Raw genomic sequence first — 17,982 nt, forward strand, 5'->3', positions numbered from 1 at the left:
CCAAGAAGAACAATCAATCACAGACGACTTAAATAAAGGAGAAAATGGGGAACCCCCCCAAAAAAAAAAACATGATGTGAAATACACAACTGCAAAAGGTCAGCAAACAAGAATATTAAATTAACCACAGAGCTAATGAATCTTGGTCGAGCATTAATGGCAGACCAGCTGGTTTCAGTAGCTTGTCTTACAAATTAGAGGCGTGCAGATCAATCGGCCACCGATCATGATCGGCCGATTTCTGTGAAAAAGTGATCACTTGAACACTGATCACCTGTATCTCATTCGCAGCCTGCATGTGCAGCTGCACAAGCGCACAGCAGTAAAAGTAATATTTCACCGTTCCTGCTCCACCCGCTGTGAAATCTCATACCGAACCTCTGCTTGAAGCTGCAGCGTGCAACTTAAAAAGAGAAACCTTTGCTATCCTAACACGAGACAGATGATCTCTGAGACAGTAATTAATCTCCTCTGCCTCCTGAATCACTCTGCTCTGTCAGAAACAACCTATCAGAGCCACCATTAACCAGCTGGTCAAGCTATCAGAAAGGATTGTTTATTGTGACGCAGTCTGTGTTTGACTTTGAATGAACGTTTGCTTTTCTACTTGACATTATTTGATATATGTAGATTTATTTGACTCATGTATAATTTATGGCACTGAGAGCCTTACTGTTAAATATTATTTTACTGATTGCAGGCATTTCAGTTGTCCTTTTGACTGAATAGCTGCTGTATTGTGCCTGTAAGTATTTTGCATGTTTTATGCCTGAATTAGGGGAATTTATTGCCAGATTATTCTTTAATTTTGTCAAATCACATAGTATGGCAAAAGTTACGTAATGGAGCTTTAACATAGTTAATTAAAAGGAACTCAAACTATAAAAGACCATAAAAAATGAAAACAACTGAAAGTTATTTCATGTTTGTGTATGACCTATTGTTAGCAATGCAGTACAGCTATGCTCAACAGGAAGTTAGAATAGAAGCCATTGCAGAAAGACAAAGAATGTTTTACTCACTGTCCTTGTGAAATAAAGAGAAACAATCACCCATACAAAAAATAAAATGAAACAATATTAACAGAAGAACATGTAACGCTTCTCTTTATGCAACCTCGATATGAATGAGCAAAGCGCTGACATTTACAGACAAAATAGAAAAAGCTCCACATGTCAAACTTTCTGTCCTCCAGTCACAAAATGGGCAGAACTGAACTGATCCGATTCCACCTCCGGTCGTCTGACGTACCAGATCTTCTAAACCTGAACGAATTGTAAGCCTGGTTTGAAATGTAGCCACTCGTCTTAGCCAATCACAGGCAGCCTTAGTCTTCTTCTAAGAGCTCGGGGGCATCTGTGTACTCAGAATACAGTCTGCATAACTGCAGTGATGGAGCCACTTTACATTCATCTCCTGCTTCTCTGTGAGTATTGACCAGATATGTAGTTGTGTTTCTTTGTGGATTAGTATCATTCTGAAGAAAATAAAAGACGATTTTTACACAAGTAAATCAAACATTGTTATGCATTTCTTCTACAGGCAAGGTGCTTAATGTTTTGAACACATTAGATATTATTCAGGATTCTGGAGTTCGGACAGCTAAAGCTGGTGAGACAGTGACTTTACCATGCTCCTGTCAGCATAATGCCATCACTTATCTTTACTGGTACTACCAAATCCAGGGAGAAAAACCTCGTATCATATCAAAACGGATGAAGCACGACCCGGAAGCCGACATTTCCCCTGCATATAAAGAAAGATTTCGAGTTCTTGTGAAGCCCAACGCTGGCGTCAATGATCTGATGATCATGGATCTTCAGCCTTCGGATTCAGGAACGTATTACTGCGCGATGTTAGAGTTCAGTGCCATTGAATTCGGACGAGGAGTTTTCCTCCATGTCAAGACATCTTCATCGAACGCTCAGCCGTCCAAACAACAGCCAACGCTGAAGAAGGTTCTAAGACTCGGGGACTCTGTGAATTTGAGCTGTAGCGTGTCTGCTGAGCCCTGCGAAGGGGAACGGAACCTCTACTGGTTCAGACGTACCGCCTCCCAACCGCCACTCATGTATCCCAGTGAAGGACTCTGTACAAGCCTTTCTAATGGAACCCTCTACGGTATAAACTGCATTTCGAGCCTCGAGTTGGATCCCGTGAGGTCCTCGGATGCTGGGACCTACCACTGCGCTCTGGCCTCCTGTGGGTCGGTTGTATTTGGAGGGGGAACAAAGGTGGAGATCTCAGGTATGTCGCTGCTGCATATGCCCAATAAGTTAACCAATCAAAATGAATCGCATTAAGTCTATCCTATCAAAGACTGTTGTGATATTTCAGATTTTTTTTTATCTCTGCATGTTGACCTGCACCGCAGTGCCTTCAGTAGTTCTGGGTTCCCTAAGCGTTGCTCTCGTGCTTTCCACCATCGGGCTCCTTGTTTTAAGCTTCCTGAGGTACAAACTGAAGTCAAAGTTATGCTCTTCCTGCAAAGGTAAGGTTTCCATAGTAACTCAACATAATTCAACTTTCAACTCTCACCTGAGGTGTTCCTTTACATGCCGTGGTTTATAGGGACGGGTAAACACCGGATGTGTTGTGAGGCCCGAGACGGTGCTGTGAGTCAACGCAAATGTTCTTGTTCCCTTATTTCACTTAACTTCCTCTACCTTTACCTGAACTTTTTTTTTTCTTTTTTTTGTCAAAAGCAGGAGAATCAGACAGAAAGCCTCCATTATGCAGCTCTGAAGCTGAAGAGAAGCGTTGAGAGACAGCAGCAAGAGGACAACGTCGAGAGTGCCTGTGTGTACTCCAGAGTACGGAGCAGAAAAGAATAAAGCACAACGGTCGACATGAAGGAAATCAGCACCTACCAAAATATTTGAATGAAATAAAGTGCTTTTTTTGTCACCTTTGTGTGTTGTTTGAGTTCTGCAAAATGCCCCCTGGCTTCTGAGCTCACATGCTAATACCTGGTTAAAATAAAGGAAATGAAATGAATACAATAGGCTCATTAAAAAAAAAAAAAAAATCCCCGCGTCTATGAATATCTTTCACGGTGCAAGCTGTGATGGTGTCACTGCTTAGCCTTCTGTGGTGACAGTGGTGGGTGTTGCACTGCAGAAGTTTCCACTGGTGGAAACAAAAGCTCACTCAGACCTCTAACGCACACAGGAAGGCTGGCCCACAGTGGCTTATGCTGCCAGAGAAATGTACAACCCAAGTAATATCACAAGACTATGAAATGATAAATAATACAGAGGCAGTTTGATAACTCATTTGACCAGCAGGAAAAGTGAAAACAAGAAGAGCTTGGGGTTTTGGGTGGAGTATTAGCTCAGCAGATTCCGGTGATTTAGAGAGAGTTGTGCAGAGCTGACAGATTAACGGGATGTATGGAAGCCAAAATGTGACAAAAGTTATTTCACTTGCTTGTTTCAGTTTAAATCTTTAGCTACATCATTCTTAACTAAGTGCAACGGACCAAGTTACTATACCTAAGGTTAACTGATAGTTATTATTAAATCAGTCACTTACATGGTGACAGTATCTATTTTCAGACATGTTCAATTTAAAGTTTGAATGCAAAAAATGAAGTAAATACATTATCACTTTTTTTGCCTGTTGTACTTAGCAGTTACCATGTCACAAAGGGTTTTCGACATGCTGGTACAATATGCGCCACTTCAGTGATATTTTAAGCTTTCAAAATAAATTTAATTGGCAAAAGTAATTTAAGTACCAAAAAAACTAATACATTAGTCCAAGTGGAATGAAATAAATGTCTTTTTCCAAGGTTGTTAAAAGCAAGAGACAAAGTTCTACAATAAAAGCCTTCTATTCAAATTTACACAAAACACATAAACAAATGACATAACATTTCAGGAGTGGGTACATTTGTGTTACCTAGATAATATTGAAATTAGATTATATGCTCGCAAAAACGTTCCTAAACATCCCGATGACTTCTAGCCCAGCCATTGATTTCTCACGCAATTCTGATTTTGGATGGACAAATTGGTAAAGTTATCTGAATTAGCGCAAGATTTTTCTATGTTTATTTAATGTTTCCCACTCAAACAACAGCCTTTACTTGTGTTTTGATTATGCTTAACATACCACAAAGCCTTTACCAAAACTTTTTAAGAAGATTGTCGAGGTCTTTGGTCTGTTTGCAGCTCGTTCTGCTGCTACCTTTTTTTTTTTTTTCTTCAGATTTTATGTGGTTAACAGCCACTGTGTCAAAGGCCCGCGGCACTCTACCAGGAAGTTCGCAGAGGCATTTTTTTTTTTTTTTTTTTGAAATTCACGCACTGCAGCTACACCAAGTGACTGATACTCAAGATGCTTCACATAAAGTGCAATTTTTCAGTGTAAAACCATTTTTAGTTATGGCACAAAAATTCAAATAAATTTAGAATATTTACAAACGTTGGGATAGTGTGACGCCAAGTATAACCCTAAGCCAAAGCGATGAAATATGTCAGAAGTATAATTTTGATGCACATCACAATAATGGTATTCCATTAACCTTTGTATCACTGAAACAGTTGCAGCCCACTGCATTAGGAGAAATACAATTTTTCCTGAGCAAAGATTTTATATATTTGATAAAAATTATAGATAATTCATAAAACAATCAAGCCGATTATATCCAAACATCATCCTTTTCGTCTATCAGTCAGTGGACAATGCATTGATAATGTTTAGGGGGACTCCAACAGGCTAGAGATACCCGACTTTATCAAAAAATGAACAATATTTTCAGGTCACTCAGTGTATTTTTATTGTTACATTTTTAATGGACGTTTTCTACTTGATTACTTGGAACGAGACAGGAATACTTTAATGTAGTCAGTCACACTATAAGTGGTGCAAATGGAAGAAAATAGATTTTCCTACACAAGTGGTGGTAGAAAGATAATCAACGTTACCACGAAGGAGCAGAAATCAGCAGAGGAACATAAAGTGTCTTTATGGGTAGTAAGGCGTTAATTCTCTTCAGCCAATCAGAATCTTCCTCCCTGTGATCAGGAGAGTTCATAATGAGATTCTTTCAGTTTAGTGCAGCAATGACGCCCCTAGTCATCGCCTGGTGTCTGACTTTTCTCTTTTTGGGGAGTTCAGGTGAGTTTTTATTAACCATTTTTGCAAAGAAACACAAATATTTAAAATAGATCTACATTTTCCAGCTAATGAACAAGGTAATCTAACTATTTTTCTCTTTCTCCAGGTCAGAGCACCTTATTACGTCAGGAACGGGCTTTTCATTCTACAGAAGTGGGCAGTAACGTTACTCTTCAGTGTTTCTATAATGAGAAAAATGCGGTGATGATTTACTGGTTTAAACAAAAAGTGGGCCAGAAACCGAACATGTTTTCCAGTTTTTATAAAATGGACAAACAAGGCAAATTTCACGATGAGTTCAAGGACAATCTTCGCTTTGAACTAGAAGTGGGAAAGGGTAAAAATCACCTTCGAATCTCTGATTTGCAGCCTTCGGACTCAGCTACTTATTTCTGCGTCGCCATCGAATCAAACACATTTGAGTTTGGAGACGGAGCTACGGTCAACGTAGAAGAACCTGGTTCAAACGTTCATACTTTGGTCCATCAGCCAGATGGGTCTGTGACTCTGAACTGTTCAGTAGACACTGGAAGCTGTGATGCAGAGACCAGTTTTTACTGGTTCAAAGAGCAAAAAGAATCTCGACCGGGACTCATTTACACTCGCGGAGGCAGAAATGGAGGCTGCAATAGAACAATGACGACAGCAACACAGACCTGTGACTACATTGTGCCACCGATGGACCTTGATGTGTCCAACGACGAGGTTGCCAGCTGCGCCGTGGCTTCATGTGGGTCTTTACTGTTTGAAGATGGAGAAAACATGGAGTCGGCAGGTAAAAAGTAAAAAAAAAAGATTTCCCTTTGCTTGTTCTAACAACTACCCTTCTGGATGAATAGAAAACTGAACTAATAATGATAAAACTGTCATTGAATAACAAAACAACTGAAGGGACATCACCTCCATCAGCAGAAAGTGTGTCATATTTCAAAATCTGCTGAAAAAATAACTGACAATAGTGTCCAATTTAATAACAGAGGGAAACGTTCTGGTTTATTCTTATGTTTAGGATTTTTATATTGTTTCTTACTCACAGGAGCCAAAAGTCAAGCTTACTTCTACAGCACATTTCAGCAACAAGACAGCTCAACGTGCTTTACATCATAAAAACATCACACCGTCACCAATTATGAGACCAGCAATAAACATTACATTTTGTCAAATGCCATCATCAAAATCACCAATACAGATCACCTATACTTAAAACTAGGGAAGTTCAACAAACAGCAAAGGGTTCCTTCTAAATGTATAAAGCCTTTATTGGTTCTTTGTACAGGTGAGCTGAACTCCCCTGAACTTGTACTTTTTCTAAGCGGAGCTCTGACAGTCACCGTCATGTTGAGTGCTGTGATGGCTTTCTCGATATGCAGTATGAAGAAAACAATTCGAGATCATTGTGCAGGTAAATCTCAATTTTGTTTCAAGCTGTTTGCAAATAATTACCTTTCATTAAAATAAAAATATATAAATGATCTGTTTCACAGCAAACTCAGGTGCAGAACCAGCAGAACGCCACGCAGCTGATTCAGAGGTGAGCCTTAATTTCAAATGCAAACTCCATTTTAGTGCTTTAAACTAAAATCTCTCCCATTCTTCATCCAACAATTGTAACGAAGCTACATTAATCAGAGCCGATATTGACACTTCGGGTGAAGTGTGGGAGAACCTTAATTCAACGTGAGATCGTTCATTGATATATGTTTCTATATCAGGGTAACAAAGATGAGAAGAGCCTCCAATATTCCACCTTAAGGCCACACAGGTCAAACGGATCAAGACGACCGAGAGACGAGGCCTGGAGTCAGTGTGTGTACGCCAGTGTAAAACAAGCCGAATCCACACTTCAACAGCAATCTGCTGCAGCAACAGCAGATAATAAATTAGATAATGTTTGTTGAATTTGACGTGAAAGAAATGTAAAAATAAAAATGGTGTTTTGTACATTTTTATGAATTTCCAAGAGCTGATATGTTTCTGTGCTGGTGCCGGCTAAGTCTGTACAGCTGAAACAATGAAATAAATACCTTTTTCAATGACAAAGGGCAACAAGAACAAGACAGGATGAGATTTTTTTTTGTTTGTTTTAATAGGGTACATTTCAAAACTCAATAATGTAGCTTATCTAATCTGCAATCAGAGTAGTATAATTCACTGCAGGTCTGACCAGTGGGGCTTTTCCAAAGAAGACATGTTTCTGAAAAAAACATTGAAAATGTTTTGACTTTTCACAAATAGAATAAAGATTTCAATAACTCTCTGCTGTGTTGTGCAGAATCTTTTTAGGGCCACCCAAAAATGCCTGCAGAAACAATTTAAATTTTTTTTTTTTACAAAAAAATATGTTCTCTCACATTGGTTGAAACTGCCAGCAAAATATGAGACAGATAATCTGTGAAAAAAAAAAGAAGCTCTTACACCTTCTGCCTGAGCTACTATTGCTGCCTGAAAAAATGCAACACAAAAACAACCAATCAGAGCCAGGAGGAGGGTCTTAGTGCTGTCATTCATGGTTGTGTATGTTCTTTTAAATCGCAACTAAAAACACACCTGTTTAGAATTGTTTTTGAAATGTAATATGTAACAATGTATTGTCTATTATATGTTGCATGACTTTGTGTTCTTGTGTTTATGATGAAAAAGCACTTTGAAATGCCTTGCTGCTGAAATGTGCTTTACAAATAAAATTTGATTGATTGATTGATTGATATTGACTTTCACCCTGCAATGTTTATAAAGGGGTTTTCTTAACACTAATGTATCCAAACAAGAGTTTAACTATATTTATCATAATGAAAAAAATAAGAGTCTAAATTTGGACATATAGGTCAGTAATAAAGGTTAAAAACCAAGTATACATAAATATATATATTAATATAACAAGATCTATAATTAGCATAATAAAATTAATAACTCGCTCTCTAGAGATGGGAACCATTTTTGTGTGGCTGACAGATAAAAACACAATTTCTTCTTCTTGCGCTGTCAGTTATTTCAGTTGCGTAGCTCAACTGAAATAACAAGCCAGGTAAAAATACATCCGGAACTATTTACATAGTGAAATTCAAACAGCCTATTGTTTGCCTACCAAAACCCCACAGCAAGTGTAATGTTATGCCACTGAACAAGAAAATATCAAAAGGCATTTTGCTCTCCTGGGTGCTTGTGTGAGTATCATTTTTTTCTTGTGGGCCATCTAAGTTGATATGTCTGGTCAGTTTCTGTTTCTATGGGGTTGCCAGATTAATTATGTTATTGTTTCTTTCTTTTCGTTTTATTCTTGTAGTCTGTTTCTTATTCATTTGCATTTATTTCCACTAGTGGATTTTCAAATTTTCTGCTTTGGTGTTTGGATGCTTTACGTTTTTCACACATCAAAAGAAGTGTGCGACTAAAAACTCTTTGAGTGACACTCTTCTTTTAGCTGATGTGGAAAAGTATCTGTATATTTTCAACACCACATTTTGCACATCCGCAGGGAGCTGGTCAAGACCACGCTTCACGGTGTTGGACTGGTGTGCTAGCGAAGACGGAGTCGTGTATTTCGTCATTGACATGGGTGTTGTCTGCAGTGAACGTTGTCACTTTATTTTCAAGGCACTGATAGAGTGACTGCACTATCAGTCCAAATCAGCTGGTTCCAAATCCAGCTGATGGAAAAACTTTTTTTCGCATCACAAATCACATGATCAGCAGCTGGATGTTACAAGGTATGCCTTCATTGTTTTTGGACAGTGTGCAGCTGGATTTGCCAATCTACCAAAGCTCCCACACAGTTTATAAAAAAGTTTTGTCATTCCAATATGTTGAATCCATAACTCTTCTGTAAAATTGCTGATTACAATTTACCCAAAACACCACATAGTCACTCTCAAATATCAGGAGCTTGTTACTCCAATGCCTGAATAAGATGTCAACAACTTGTCTCATGGCTACCAGATGATGAACATATCTCACGCAACTGTTAAAATCCTTGATTCTCACTAACTTGAGAATCTTGAGAATCCATTTTTCCATTTTATTTTCAGGGAACGAGAGTTAAACAGAAACACTGCAATTGCAAAATTGGGCTTTTTTGACATCAGCAGAATATCAACAAACTCCATGACGTGGCTCTATGTTTATCTGCATGTTAAACTGGATACTGAAGATCTTAATCCTCAGTGAAAACTGTCCTTGTTAGGCTGGTTTATTTGCATCAGAATCTGCCAACGCATATTTTACGTTGTGTGCCTGTTTGTACCAGATCAGCAATAGATTATGCTAATGCTCCACTTCCCCCTCTGTGTGTCATGTTCAACTTCCAGCTCTTTTCAAAGTGAATTATTTCCATGTCCATTTCTGAACTGCATATGGTTCAGATTATTTCCAAATCAAGTCTAATCCTTGGTGATTCACTTGATGCCTAAAGCGTTTTTATCAGTGAATCCTTCCTAAAACGGCTGAGCTGTCCCTGGAGCGCTCCAAACTGTCTGCTGTTCCCTAACCATTCAGTCACCCTCCCTGTAATGTTTTGCATAAACAAACCTTTTTTTTCTCTTCCTAATATTGAAGGCTTCACTGTAATAGAGTACAGTGCAGCATCATGATGAAGAGTCTCCTGCTGGCAGCCTGGATTTTATCAGGTACAACTTATAAACGTTTGATATATTTCTTTTAATGACACTGTAGAAGATGTAATGAGATTTTAAATATCTAAAGATTTGCTATACTTTTCTAGCCTGCCTCAGTTTTTCCTCGTCCCAAGAACGTCAGTACTACTTAGTCAACGAGCCTCTGAAATGGGATCAGGCTCAGAGCTACTGCAGAAAGCACCACACAGACCTGGCTACCATCGAAAACTTAAAAGACGAGAAGCAATTCCTCGACATTGTTTCGTCTATTAAAAGCGACGTTTGGATTGGTCTATACAGCAATATCAGCTGGACATGGTCTCACATACTGAACAGTGACGAGTACAGAAACTGGGAGAGTTCCGATTACGATCCCGACTTTATTTCAGCCAATCAGTTCTGTGTGTGCATTGGAGACAATGGAAGATGGTGGGACTACGACTGTGCGAAAAAACTCCCATTTGTTTGTTATAATGGTAACGTTTCAGTGGTGAATAAAGCTTGTTATTGGAACTGAAATTGTAATCTTACCACACTGACTAATCCTTCTGTTGTCTTAACTTCATACACAGCAGGGACAAGTGAGTTTGTGGCTGTAGATGAAGCAATGAATTGGTCCACTGCTCGTTCATACTGCCAGAGGAAGTTCACAGACCTGGCCACAATCGGGAACAGCACAGAGAACCAACGGGTTCAAACCCTGGTACCGACTGGAAACTGGGCATGGACTGGTCTATATAGAAATGAAAACATTTACTGGTCTGATCAGAGTCGCTTCGGGTTCAGCAACTGGGATCACGTATCGAATATGATTGGTTCCAACGCACGAATGTGCGGAGCTACGTCCAAAGCAAGATCTGCAAAATGGAAGTTTTCACCCTGTGATTGGTCACGGCCGTTTGTGTGCTACTCGTTCAAAGGTGAGTCTTACCCTTCTTTGGTAAAACAAATGACTGATTTAGGAAGAAAATTTTCAAGATAAAATTGCAAACGAATGTGTTTCCTTCAACTAGTGATGAAGAGAATAGTGAAGATAAAACTGAGACCAACAGGTGCTTTGGATTTGAGTGACCCCAAACAGAAAGCTCAACTCCTGAGAAAGGCAAGTGTTTTGTGGTGCATAGTTGCTAGCTGCGTTTCCATTGACTATATAATTGCACAAATCGTAATTACAAAAATAAATGTACTTAAAGAAAATATGGCAATTTTGAAAAAAAAAAAAGACATTCTTCAATAAGAAGGGTTTGCGCTAGGATGAGGCGGTTGTGTCAATTTGGCAATACGGATGAAAAGTACAAATGAAAACACTTCACATCACACGAGTCGCGTGACCAACAACGAGATGTTACTGATAGAAAAGATGAAGAAGATGACAGGAAGTGGGAGAACGGTGACGTCACAGGACGATTACTAATGACTTACTGCTCAAGCAAAAGTTATTCACCCATCATTTTAATTGCATTTCTCATTTAATGGAAACACCGCAATTGTAAAATGTTATTTTATTTTTTCAACATTAGCAGAATATTGGGACAATGATTTGTGCACATTTTTAATGGAAACGTAGCTAGTGATACCTCAAAGATTGCCTCCAAAACTCAAGTTCTGATGAGATTTTTGAAAAACTGTCAACTATTTTTATCTTGCAGCTCCAGGAAAAATTACATGAAAGTGCAAAGTTGACATTCGTTGAGCAGCCGAAGAAGGTCAAGAAAAAGACTGAATTATAGAATATGCACTCCAGTTTTCCACTCTTCTTTTGGAGGCAGTTTAGTCACTTGCGACTCGGGATCTGATGGACTTCTAATGTACAGTAAAGAGGACATCTTAGTCTTTCTAATAGTGATTATTCAGTAAGGTATTCTTTTGAATTTGAATGCATCTTCATAGGTACCCCAAAACTGTATTAAATCCAGTAATTTATTTTAACAGGAGACTAGTATGTTTTTTAATGTCATCATATACAGACAATATATTTAAAAGATTTATTTTTTATTTTCACTGAATAATTACAAAAATCCAAATTTCACTTTTTTGGAATAGTTGAAAATGGCTGAATTTGTTTTTACTTCACTATACTTTTCAGGCATCGGCTATTCCTATTGTTTTTGCACCTTTGTCTACCTATTTTTTTCATTTGTGTGATCAGCAGGGAACTGACAAGTAAGCAGTCGTCCTCCATGACTGCTTAGCCCATAATATAACTTTTATGTATTTAAAAAAATATATAAATTGTTTATCCTGAAGAAACAGATTTTGGGGGTTTGTTCAGCTGTAATCATTAAAATCAACAAGAATAAACATTGGGAAGATGCTGGTTTATGCAAAAAACAATGACATGAGTTTCATTTTTTAAACAGAATAACTCAAAATAAATTTTAGCATCATTCTAATATATTGAGATCCTCTTGTGCTTTGTTCCTATTTCTATTTTTTTTAATCTTCCTTAGTTTGAACTTTGTCAATAAACACGCAACACTTAATTGACAATCTGAACTGTTTCAGTCCGCTGAAAGCCTTACCTGTATTTGTGTTTAATTTTGTGTCATTCCCAGAAGTACAATGATCCCTAAACATATATACTATGTGGAACCTGAGACCGGATTAGGAAGCGATGTTAAAATGGGGTTTTCCATTCTGTTGCCACCATGTAAAGGGAACCAGTTCAGTATGCCTAAAATTGATTCAGAATTTGATCCTGATGACATGATAGCATTCATTATTTCAATATCTCTCCCCAGATCATTTCCTCATACTGTAGGAAAATAACTGAATGACAAATTCTGATTCTGCAAGTACAACCAAGTACCTTTCATTTCCCCCAACAAACACCACACGACAGAGGGTGTTCAATGTGGAGAGTTATCTCGTCACAGGACAAGTTTTATGATTCAAAGTTTAATTTGTTACATTGCTATGCAATAGAGGAGGGCATTTATAATTTATCATGAAACATTTCTGGTAAGAATTTCAACTTATAGGTGTCTCAATAAATTATAATGAATGATGTTATGTAAAAACCAAATTGACAACATCACTGTATTTTATTTTTTTTTACTAGATTGCTCCTGGATGTTCCACCAAAGCATCAATAAATGTAAATTTGAATTTTTTTTTTTAAATTAGTGATAAAATTATGAGTCCATATCACCCACCCACTTTTAAAGTTACATAATTATAAAAATGTGTTTCATCCTGGAAAAAAAAAAAAAAAAAAAATATATATATATATATATATATATATATATATATATATATATATATATATATATATATATATATACACTACTGTATTGTTGGACTGTACCAAATAGACGCCCGTGAGATGGTACCAGGTCACAAGGCTGATTGACCCAATAAAGTTCAGACACACGTACAAGTTATGGGAGTGATTTAATTCAGGATGCAGGTTCAGTGCATTACGCTTCCTGAAGAGACAGCACACAAACGAAGAGATCAAACAAACCAGCGAATAGAAACCAAAGGAAAAGCAGCGTGGTACAAATCACAACGTCAGTGTCATCATCCGTGAAACTCACTGGACTAATACAGTGGAATACCACAATCCCTCACGTTCCCCCTTCTTGCTCAAAGGAACATTGATACAATGACGACACATCACTACGAAAACTAACTGGAACATGAGCAGAATATGTACAAAAGATGATCTAAGGTGTAAACAAGCGAATATAATGTGCCGTATTCAGTATGTGATAAACCCCAAGAGTGGTCGTGACAACAGGAGCTGCGTTTCCATAACGGATGTGCGCAAAACCTAATGTTAGCTAATGTCTTTAAAAAAAAACACACACACACACAATTTCACAATTTTGGGTTTTCCGTTAAATAAGAAAGAAGTTTAAATTAAGTTTGTTTCTTTAAAAAAAAAGAAAAACATTCTGTGCCATCATCCTTCCACCACTTCTTCGTCTTTTCCATCAGTTGTCACATCCGGTTGTTGATCACATGACTCATGTGACGGGTAGAAACATGTTTCAAATGCAGTTTTGGGAAATAATATTTTTCATGGTTTGGTCAAAAGACCACCTCATCCTAGCTTTTTGTCTTTCTCTAAACTGGCGAGTTTCCATTGAGCGAATTTATTTTTCGAATTCAAAATTTTAAGCTCGGTGGAAACGCAGCTGCTGCTGGTTGTCGGTGGTCTGCAAAAGCCTTCAGATGTTGGACCGTGACATACTTCGTAAACCGGTTAGTGCAATCAATCGCACAAAAAGTCATCAGCGAGAGGTCAACAGAAAAAGAAAATGAACTTGTGTATCAAAAATATCCATATACATAATAATTGCTGTATGCAGTAGCTGTCTGCGTCTTTTGGAGATGACAGTCTCACTTCCAGTTGGCGGTACGTGTGAATTATTCCTGCTCGGAAAACAGTCATATTAAAAATGGATACATGGAAAGCAAGCGATGATAATGAAACCGGAAACTTTTTTTGTTGTTGTTTTTTTTGATATCGTCGTTAGGAAAGCCATTTGGCGAATCAATGCAGAAGGAAAATAATAAAAAATAATTAAAAAAAAGATTTATTTTGGTGGACGTGTAAAACGCAAACACACACGTTGATGGGAATATGTACAAATTGGAAAACGCTGTTCATATTTACACATTTACATACGACAAAAGCAAACCTTTAAAGAGACAAGATTTCACCGTGGGCTACGCCTAATATAGGCTGATACAGAATACATCGACATACCTCCTTTCTCCTCATGTCGCAACCTTCGTCTCCAGGGGACAGAGTCCGCTCCGACCCACAACATGTAAGGAGGAGGAACAGAAAGGGCCATTCTTTTTCTTCTTCTTCTACTTCTTTTCATTTTTAACCCTCCCGCGGTCAGAAATGGGGCCCATTAAGAAGCCAAGAGCTTCTTACCCTGTGCGGCGATTCCGCCCGTGACCTTTTTACGAGGTTCATTTCTTTTTGTGTGTGTGTGTGTGTGTGTGTGTGTGTGTGTGTGTGTGTGTGTGTGTGTGTGTGTGTGTGTGCGTGGTTTCGGGAACCACAAACACCTCCTGAGACCGCGGGGGAGTTAAAACACAAATAACATGATAACTAGAGAAATGTCACAGAGCAGATCTAAGTCTGCCGTCTTAGGCACCATGGGACAGACGAGAGCTGACACTCACTTGAAACACCGCACATTGATATTCATACGATTTTAAACAAGGATCTGGAACGATGGTGACTTAGAAAACGGGGGAAAAAAACAGATCAAAGCTATGTGGACGTAACGGTGTAATAGTCCCAAGGAGGTGAGAAGTACCTGTGAGTGGAAATTCCAAGAAAGTGCAACACCGCCCTCTTGTGTTTGCATGCTTATTCCCTTCAGATGCAAGTTCACAAGGGTTTTATTATACTGTACATTCCATTGAGATTATTATTGCCTTGCAAAAAGAGAGGAGTGCTAACTTTGGGGGAGAAGTAAAGTAAGTAAAGGACTAAAAAGCTGGCTCATCTTTCATTTAACATCACTACCCCAACAAGGCTCAAGCACAACCACACAGTGCCTCGGAAAAGTATTTGTACCCCTTCAAAGCTCTATATTTGGACACATTACAACCACAAACTTCAATGTATTATTAATACACCAATTTAAATTGTCGCGTAATGTGAAGTAGAAGGAAAAAACTTCATGTTTGTTCAGTAGAGGTGTGAATACTTGTAAGATTTATCCTTCTGGTTTCAGATTTTCTCTTGAAATTTTGCTTTATTTTTGGATTTCTACCGCAAATTTTGTTTTGATTTGTTCTCAGACAATATTTTTTGTATTTTCTGCATTTTGTTCAATGAGAAAAATTTAACACAAATCGTGTTACTATCACGTTGAAGTATTTTGTTGACACAATTCTTGTCCAAATTCTGTCTATGGTTCGAGCAAAATAAAACTCAAAAGGGAAACCTGAGTTGAGCTTTCTCGCATGCACGCAAAACGCTACAAGACATCGCTCTGATCATAGTGGTGGCAGCATCATGCTGCGGGGGATGCTGCGAAGGGAAAGACTGGAGCAGATAAAAACAATGACAAGAAAATCCTAGGCTTCGAAAACAGCCTGCGACATTAGGAAAGACGTTCTTCTTACCGCTGAAGCTACAAAGGAACGGTTTACAGAAACGTTAAGAGTGGCCTAATCCAAGAAATGATTTAAGTCAAACGGAGAAGCTTTTCTTTTCACAGATGTTCTCCATGCATCTTTGCAGAAAAATGTGGCTTCACAAATAATCGATTTGTTCAAATTTCCACACAATTTGGAAAGGAAAACAAAAAACAACTCTTTATTTCATGGTAGTCAGGAGGATATGCGCTACTTTGTGTCATAAAATACACTGAAGTTCATGGCTGTAACATGACAAATATGAATAATAAAGGTCTAGGTAAAGGTGATACTTTTGCGAGGCCTGATTTCAGTCGCTGTTGGCCTGCACTGATCAACCGTCTTATCAGTTAAATCTAGTAAAGGAAGTTGTGCTACTTCAGCACACTTTTGAAGCACTGAGACACAAAATAACAGATGAACCTTAAACACTTCTTCAGAGTTGAGATGAACTGAAAAGGAGACGAAAGGGACGTGGAATAAAAAAAAAAAAAAAAAAAAAAAAAAAACTTCAAGCAGATCACCAAAAAGTTGAGTTGGAAGAGGCTGTCGGGTAGATCTGATGATTCCAACGTGGATGAAAAAAAAATAAATGAGAGAGAGAGAGACAGAGGAAGTCAGAGTCCCTGTGCTTGTTAGCTGGCTCGGCTAGGCTGGGCTAGCCCGTCAGCGTTGCCCCGTCAGCCATCAGCTGCTCAGGTAACCGTGTAATTCTCTGGAGTTGATGCTCAGGATCACACCTGAGTGGTTGCCTGGAGACGAGGTCGGAGGGGACAGCGGGGGGGACGACAAACAACACGTCCAATCGAATTAGCAATGCGCTAACAAACGAACTGCAGAAATCACAGTGAATGGTGTGAACGGTACTTTGTGGAGTTTTCTAAACAAACAGTGTAACCATGGGAACACATCTCAACCAAATAAACATTATTTTAGAAACATCAAAGAACATTCAACTATGTAGCATAGCATGTCGAAAAGACAGGCGCATCTCAATAAATATTCATAAGTCAATAAATTTCACTGCAAAGTTAATTTGCTTTGATTTTGTTTTAAAAAGGATACACACAATTATTATATTTCTTGGATCTTCTGCTTTTGATGATTACAGTTCACGCCTAAGAAAAACTCCCAAATTCATAGTTACTTGAAAAATGTGAATAATTCATAACTCTATTAAAGACTAATAAAACCTTTTTTGGGGGGGGTAGTCACTGACACCATGCATAAATAGGGTAAACCTCAAAAAGTCATGCCAACGAAGCCAGTTCTCTGCACATTGCCATAACAACCAGAAAGTTGAGTGGAAGGAAAAAGTGCAGTTGTAAAACAAGCAAAACTTTAAAAAATAAATAAATACACACGACTTTTTTAAAATACAAAAACACTTTATTGATTAGGGAAATTAAGCTCAATAACGAATTGAAATAAAAGGTTACATGCTTATTTACTGAGATGCACCTGTAAATATAATCAATTGACTGAAGTGCCTTAAAGAAAACAAACGAAGAGACAACATTAAAATATTAAAAGAAAACGGGTGAAGTCATTCAGTACCTTGGTGTGTGTTAGCTGCTGGAGTTAGTGGCCTGGCTGTTTTAGTAGCAGTGGTTAGTGGTAGTCCTTATAAGAGAACGGAAGGCGGGGCTGCCTCCCGTGTTACCTAGAGTCTGCGAGTCCAGGTCGTCGTCGATGAACTCCTCGCCCTGGATGATGTGCTGCGTGTCCTCGCTGTGGTTGACGGGGCTGGTCATCTCCTGCTCCTTCTCGTTGTGCATCTGGGCGTAGATGTTGCGGTTGCCCGGGAGCTTTCTGAAAAACAGTGGAGGATAGGGGTCCTCAGTCCTAGGCCAAGGACTGTGGGATAGTAGTTTGTTTTTAATGAGACGGGGCTGAAGAACCGCACGGCAGCTTTTCATTCAAGTGACTTTTCGGTGGATATTCGTGTTCCGCGCTCAGGGGCTGTGGTGTCATTAGTGAGCTAGGGGGGAAATAATCAATTAAAAATGCATGCAGCTCGTAAGATATTGTTATTGACGCTAAATTTCATGCAAACTACTGAGTGTGTTTGAAAAAAGGGGGGCAATAAAACAATGGTCACCAGCCGGTTTCAGACCCTTTTGAATCAAGCAAA

General features: G+C 38.5%; 4 protein-coding genes across 10 annotated transcripts in view; 3 read left to right on the plus strand and 1 right to left on the minus strand.

Annotated features, from left to right (window-relative positions):
- Positions 1–1,390: 1,390 nt before the first annotated feature.
- Positions 1,391–2,987, plus strand: LOC129378198 (carcinoembryonic antigen-related cell adhesion molecule 2-like). Of its 5 annotated transcripts, none has more exons than XM_055058493.1 (5): positions 1,391–1,426; positions 1,543–2,247; positions 2,375–2,491; positions 2,572–2,615; positions 2,706–2,987. In XM_055058493.1, exons 1-5 carry the CDS (start codon positions 1,393–1,395, stop codon positions 2,832–2,834), a joined length of 1,029 nt encoding a protein of 342 aa, XP_054914468.1. In that variant the 5' UTR covers positions 1,391–1,392; the 3' UTR covers positions 2,835–2,987. The 5 variants fall into 5 exon arrangements, with proteins under 5 accessions (XP_054914468.1, XP_054914469.1, XP_054914467.1 ...); XM_055058494.1 differs by having other exon boundaries at positions 2,709–2,987; XM_055058492.1 differs by having other exon boundaries at positions 2,572–2,987.
- Positions 2,988–5,069: 2,082 nt separating this feature from the next.
- LOC129378297 (uncharacterized) lies at positions 5,070–7,344 on the plus strand. The gene is made up of 5 exons (XM_055058605.1): positions 5,070–5,124; positions 5,231–5,899; positions 6,401–6,526; positions 6,609–6,655; positions 6,837–7,344. Exons 1-5 carry the CDS (start codon positions 5,070–5,072, stop codon positions 7,020–7,022), a joined length of 1,083 nt encoding a protein of 360 aa, XP_054914580.1. The 3' UTR covers positions 7,023–7,344.
- Positions 7,345–8,225: 881 nt separating this feature from the next.
- Positions 8,226–12,030, plus strand: LOC129378209 (C-type mannose receptor 2-like). Its single transcript, XM_055058506.1, has 7 exons — positions 8,226–8,288; positions 8,600–8,831; positions 9,676–9,746; positions 9,842–10,210; positions 10,307–10,654; positions 10,748–10,836; positions 11,384–12,030. Exons 3-7 carry the CDS (start codon positions 9,707–9,709, stop codon positions 11,462–11,464), a joined length of 927 nt encoding a protein of 308 aa, XP_054914481.1. The 5' UTR covers positions 8,226–8,288; positions 8,600–8,831; positions 9,676–9,706; the 3' UTR covers positions 11,465–12,030.
- A 1,078-nt stretch (positions 12,031–13,108) lies between these two features.
- The window catches only part of sorcs2 (sortilin-related VPS10 domain containing receptor 2), a 270,943-nt gene continuing 266,069 nt past the window's right edge, over positions 13,109–17,982 (minus strand). Inside the window, exons 26-27 of one of the 3 annotated variants that reach the window (XM_055058490.1) lie at positions 17,512–17,660; positions 13,109–16,600 (exon numbers count right to left, since the gene is read on the minus strand). In XM_055058490.1, coding sequence (XP_054914465.1) covers positions 16,536–16,600; positions 17,512–17,660 — 214 coding nt within the window. In that variant the 3' untranslated portion in view covers positions 13,109–16,535. Of the gene's footprint in view, positions 16,601–17,405; positions 17,706–17,982 lie in introns of all 3 variants that reach the window. The other 2 variants (XM_055058489.1, XM_055058488.1) reach the window with 2 other exon arrangements.

This window comes from Poeciliopsis prolifica, unplaced genomic scaffold (genome assembly GCF_027474105.1).
Source record: "Poeciliopsis prolifica strain line A6 unplaced genomic scaffold, Auburn_PproV2 SCAFFOLD051, whole genome shotgun sequence".
In the NCBI taxonomy this organism is placed as follows: domain Eukaryota; kingdom Metazoa; phylum Chordata; class Actinopteri; order Cyprinodontiformes; family Poeciliidae; genus Poeciliopsis; species Poeciliopsis prolifica.

Excerpts from the sequence above, each read along its gene's own strand:
- LOC129378209 (XM_055058506.1), top strand. The coding sequence starts at position 9,707 with ATGATGAAGAGTCTCCTGCTGGCAGCCTGGATTTTATCAG. Across the intron at positions 9,747-9,841 it reads GGCAGCCTGGATTTTATCAG|CCTGCCTCAGTTTTTCCTCG; the intron begins GTACAACTTATA and ends ATACTTTTCTAG. Across the intron at positions 10,211-10,306 it reads CCCATTTGTTTGTTATAATG|CAGGGACAAGTGAGTTTGTG; the intron begins GTAACGTTTCAG and ends CTTCATACACAG.
- LOC129378198 (XM_055058492.1), top strand. The coding sequence starts at position 1,393 with ATGGAGCCACTTTACATTCATCTCCTGCTTCTCT. Across the intron at positions 1,427-1,542 it reads CATTCATCTCCTGCTTCTCT|GCAAGGTGCTTAATGTTTTG; the intron begins GTGAGTATTGAC and ends TTTCTTCTACAG. Across the intron at positions 2,248-2,374 it reads AACAAAGGTGGAGATCTCAG|TGCCTTCAGTAGTTCTGGGT; the intron begins GTATGTCGCTGC and ends CCTGCACCGCAG.
- LOC129378297 (XM_055058605.1), top strand. The coding sequence starts at position 5,070 with ATGACGCCCCTAGTCATCGCCTGGTGTCTGACTTTTCTCTTTTTGGGG. Across the intron at positions 6,527-6,608 it reads AATTCGAGATCATTGTGCAG|CAAACTCAGGTGCAGAACCA; the intron begins GTAAATCTCAAT and ends TCTGTTTCACAG. Across the intron at positions 6,656-6,836 it reads GCCACGCAGCTGATTCAGAG|GGTAACAAAGATGAGAAGAG; the intron begins GTGAGCCTTAAT and ends TTTCTATATCAG.